The 5360-nt window shown below is 39.9% G+C and overlaps 1 protein-coding gene across 3 annotated transcripts; it reads left to right on the top strand.

The window, feature by feature from the left end:
* Positions 1–248: 248 nt before the first annotated feature.
* Positions 249–2929, top strand: Izumo3 (IZUMO family member 3). 3 transcript variants are annotated; one of them, NM_001447035.1, is given in 7 exon segments: positions 249–720; positions 859–933; positions 1077–1166; positions 1366–1383; positions 1761–1841; positions 2199–2289; positions 2516–2929. In NM_001447035.1, coding segments are annotated over 7 exon segments (789 nt in total). In that variant the 5' UTR covers positions 249–488; the 3' UTR covers positions 2718–2929.
* The last annotated feature ends 2431 nt before the right edge of the window (positions 2930–5360 follow it).

The following is a 5360-nucleotide window of genomic DNA, read 5'->3' as shown; positions in this document are numbered from 1 at the left end:
GCTAACGAGAAGGAAACGAGACCCAAACCATTCAAATATTCCTGGCATGTCTTACCTCCTAGATGATAAGTATGGGTTGAACTCTAAGGTCTTATGAAATCCCTTCCATCATCTGTGTCTCTTATTAAGTTACAAGAGATAACAGATCAGATAAGTCTTACACACAGAGAACTAAAGAAATCTTTTCTAGATATCTCCTGGCACAGAACTCTGCTTGTGTGAGCTCAAGGCTTTTCTCTCTGTGTTCTACACTCAGAACTCAGGTAACTACTCCCCAGCCAGCAGTTCCCTCTCTCTGGAATGAAGGATAAATGTCAGAAAACTACTGAAGATCCTTAGGGAGATGAGATTCCCTAAAATTTGGATGGAAAAGGAGGAGAAAATGTACTCAGAATATCCAAGACAATGATCTCATTCCTGGATTTTTGAAGAAGAGGGAACCAGTTGCCAAGACAACCAGTGTTGGGAGAAAGGGGTGGGGCAAGGAAATGAGAGACCTATGGATACTTCTGTTTTTACCTCTGTTCCTGGCAGCCTTTCATGGGGTCAAGGGCTGTTTGGAGTGTGACCCCAAATTTACAGAGGATGTTAGGATCTTGTTGGAAAACCTGGTACCTCTAGAAGTTCCTGAGAGAAATCAACTGCTGGAAAGGCAGCATAAGGAGATAACCCATATAAGCTCCAAGGTCTCTCACAAGGATAAGATGCTTCGGTTGTTGGGTGAGGGAAACGATTCCTGAGAAATGGGGAGGTTAAAGGGGGATGGGAGGCATGGGACAAAACAAGTGGGTCCAATCCATATCCTTCAAAGATATGATTATTGCCTCCCCTACACATACTTTTCTCCTTCCTGTGTAGCTGTTCGAAATGTTGTCAAATTGAGAGTATGGCTGAAGGATGAATTTTATAGACTGGGCAATGAAACATGGAAAGGTAAGGCACTGCCTCACTGTTAAAGCTTTTATGGTGCAAACAGGTAAAGAGGAAATTTGACTAGGGATAACAAAGCAATATAACGGGCTTAAATTCTGAAACAATCACCCTGATTGCTGGTGTCACGTCCATTTCTCTTTTAGGAGTCTTCATCATTCGAGGCAAACTTCTGGAGGTCCGCCAAAACTTGGAGAACAAACTGACACAAATACTAAAGAACTTCTCTGAAGTTGGTAATGAGACATTTCTGTCTAAACAGCATTAAAATTATGTCAGAGAGCAGGACCTATGGGGTGAGAAGGGGAATGAGCATCCAGGTCAGACGGGTTTAGGTATAGTGCGAAGTGAAGAGACAGCAGGAGTAAGATGGGTATTGATGTGGCACAGTGAGGGTGAGTCTGAGCTCATCGGATCTTTTTGATTCTCTTTCAGCTTGTTCAGAAGATTGCAGTGAGTACAGTACATGGGACGTCTAGAGGTTTCAGCCCATCTCCTTTCTCTGTTTGCTCTTTTCTCCCAATTCTTAGAGTCGTAGAGGAAATATCAATAACATCTGATGACAAAACTAGGCATATACAATTTCTGTATTACCCCACATTTTGAAGAGGTACTGACCCACAGCTCCAACGTGAGCTATGGCATCATTGCTCCACTTCGCCCACAGCCAAATATTTATAACTTTGAATTTTTAAGAATCTTGATTAGTAGAGAAAGGATTCCAAGAAATGTAACTTAAGAGTCCTGAAATGTCCAAGATTTAATCTCTATTTGTGAGCTAAGGAGAACCCTTGCTATGACCCTTTATGATTATATTTTTTCTTTGCCAGTTGTAACTGAAGGTCCTGTCCTTGATTGTTGGACCTGTCTTCGAATGACCACCCGGTGTTTCAGAGGAGAATATTGTCAAGGTGATGGGGGGGGCAGGTCTCAAGGAACTGGATGGCCCACTACCTTTTTATTTGCGTACTTTTAATGAAGCTTACAGTACTGCTAAAAAGGGGAACCAAGGCTAAAATAAAATGCTTAGTAAAAGATTAAACTTAAACAACTTAGAATAAAGCCAGTGGGACCAGGTAAGAATGAATACGGCTGGATGTTAGACTCCGCCTCAGAAGGTATTAGGGCTAAAGGACAGCAAGTAACAGTTTTCTGGAGGGATCTAACACAAGGAATTGAAGAATGGTGATATCCATTCTGCAGAAAGCATCATAGTAACAACTTCCCTCATTCCAAACTCATTTTCTCTATTTCCTTTTATCTTCTAGATGATGACCCAAGGGAGGCTGAAAATCGAGAAATTTCACTCTATTTGATATTTACAGCAGAAGCTGTCATTTTGGCAAGTGCTGTGCTACTGTGAGTTTTCCCCCATCCAAGCATTACTTTGCAAAAGAGAGTGTTATGTCTAAACTCCCTTCTCCCTAATGGAAAGGAGGAAAAGGGAAAAACCACACACACAAGCTGGATGGGAATGAGAGAAGGAACACAGAGTAATCCAAAAGTAAAAGAAAATAATTGCATTGATATTTTTTTAAATACTGCTTTTTAACTTGAATTACGGATTGTCATATCTCTACTCCAGATTCCATGTTTGTGTCACACATCGGAGGAAAATGAGACAAATACGAAGGACTTTGAAGACATATTTGGAGAAAAAACTAGAAGAATTAGTGGAAATAATATATAAAGATGAGAAAAAGGATTCGGAATTTGGGAAATCAAATACACAGTCTCTGACAGGACAGCCTCCAAATGCTGAGTCTGAAATGAAAACTGGGACCTGAGTTCCTGAGTGGTCAGAAAATCACAGCACCTTAAACTGGAATATAGCTTAGGGATTCTCCAGTGAACATCCTCACTGACATCCCAAGACCATGGATGAAATGAGAGGGAAAATGATTTATCCTGAGTTATACAGAAGAGAAACTGCTATGCTGCAATAAACACAAGAAACAATACGCATGTGATAATAAAAATGTATTGTTACTCTTATAAATGGCAGTGATAAGGCCACTTTCCATGTTTACAAATCTGAATTTTATTTCTATTGCTATTTTTCCATATCTACCTTCAGTATTATTGTAGATGTTTACCTAGATAACAGATAATGAATTTTTATCATAGTTTCATAAGCACATACATATGTGTAAAATAAAATTCAAAAATGCTAGTAGTGAGTAGCTGGGGTTTGTCCCTATCATTTCCTTCTGAATCCCTGTATCAAGACAAAGTTACTTACTTTCCCCTTTTCATATGTGTGTGTGTTTTCATGTGTTTGCTCGTGTGTGTGTGTGTGTATGTGTGTGTGTGTGTGTGTGTGTGTGTGTGTGTGTGTGTGTGTGTGTGTGTAGGAATGCTAGGACTCTCCTGAGATTACTATCTCACATGTATCTTTGAGGTTTCTCAGTCAAACCAATGAGTTGTTGCCAACATGACTTGTCTTGCTAGGAAGCTGTCCCCAAGACCCCCTTTCTCAGATTTCCAAGGCATGAATTACAGGAGACCTGTCACTCTCACACAGTATCTTCTTGGGTTCTGGGGGTCCAAACTCTGGTCTTCCTACTTTCACAATAAGCACTTTATTCACTAAGACATCTCCACAGCCCAGAAGTTTTTATTCCATGATATTTTTATTGAATACCATCATATCACTATATATTATCTTAATTGCCACATATATATATATATATATATCAAAAGTGCCTTACTAAACTCTCAACTTATAAGTAGTCACTATTGTCTCAATAGAGCTGAAGATGTATGTATGTATGTATGTATGTATGTATGTATGTATGTACTAACAGTATGCAAGCTATGACAAATTCCTTTGATTTGCAATTTATGCTTATCAAAACCACCAGAATAGTATTAATGAATAAGGACATAGTTATGATAGATTAATAAAAACTGTAATAGTGGATTACTGTCTTAACATACTCTTGATTATGTTGCTAGTACATAACAAAGCCTGGACTAGAGCATAAGCCTACTCAGCTCTAAAAGTCAATAACTTTCCCTTGTTCCTTGCCTCCCTTTATTCTGTAAGCTTGTTTCAGAGGAGAAGCAACACAGTTTAACAGCAGGAAATAAATATCAAATCTCTTAATTGAGCAGTGTGTGCAGGTGTTTCGACCATATATAGTGAATAAGTTTACAGTACTAGGCATGAATCCCTTCCTGTTAAGAAGGCCTGAATAGGGCTGGGGATTTAGCTCAGTGGTAGAGCGCTTACCTAGGAAGCGCAAGGCCCTGGGTTCGGTCCCCAGCTCCGAAAAAAAAAAAAAGAACCAAAAAAAAGGAAGGCCTGAATACCAATTAGACAGCCATTGTTTACCCCAAGGATGTAAGTGCCACTATAGAAACGCTTAAAACATTTTGCTATTCTGGAAACATTTGTAATTCGCAGGAAGTAGAGTTTGACAGGACAATTAGTTGCTTTTCTCCTTTGGGTGACCTGAAGCTTCTTTTCTGAAAACTAGCTCCCATGGTGCTAGTATATGTCATTTATTGAAGGTGTCTACACTGAATTCACATTGAGTCAGAAAAATGTAATTTAATATTGTATTTATTAACTCTTTGAGATTCTTTTTACAAGTAGGTAATGGTCACCCATTCCTTAACTCCCCCAGTTCCACCAATACCACTATACTTCTCAACATTTTTACCACCACCAGTGGCTGCTGCCTGTTTTTTACAAACCCATCAAGTCCAACTTATGCTGCTCATGGTAATTGAACTTACCGGTGGCTATAGTCTTAGAGAAAGCTGTCTTCCCTTCTTCCAGAAGCTACTAATTGCCAAAATCATATATATATATATATATATATATATATGTATATATATGATGAATGTATAATATATTTCAGGTTTTATTTACATTTCAAATGTTATTCCCTTTCCCGGTTTCCTGTCATAAGCCCTCTACCCTATCCTCCTTCCCTTCTTCTATGAGGGTGTTCCCTCTCCCCAACAAACCTCATTTCCTGACTCCCCACCCTGATATTCCCCTACACTGGGGGTGGGTCCCGTCTTGGCAGGACCAAGGGTTTCTCCTCCCATTGGTGCCCAACAAGGCCATCCTCTGCTACATATGCAGCTGGAGTCATGGGTCTGTCCACATATACTCTTTGGTTAGTAGTTTAGTTCCCGGGAGTTCTGGTTGGTTGATATTGTGGTTCTTATTGGGTTACAAGCCCCTTTAGCTTGTTCAATCCTTTCTCTAATTCATCCAAAGGGGGTCTTGTTCTTAGTTTAGGGGTTTGCTGCTAGCATTCACCTCTATGTTTGTCATGCTCTGCTGAGCCTTGCAGGAAATAGCTATATCAGGCTTCTGTCACCATGCACTTCTTGGCTTCATCACACACACACACACACACACACACACACACACACACACACACACACACACACACACACGTTACTGGATG

Source organism: Rattus norvegicus, chromosome 5 (genome assembly GCF_021556685.1).
Source record: "Rattus norvegicus strain SHRSP/BbbUtx chromosome 5, alternate assembly SHRSP_T2T, whole genome shotgun sequence".
In the NCBI taxonomy this organism is placed as follows: Eukaryota; Metazoa; Chordata; class Mammalia; order Rodentia; family Muridae; genus Rattus; species Rattus norvegicus.
Note: the sequence above shows the minus strand (reverse complement) of the source record. Positions and strands in the feature narration are given on the sequence as shown.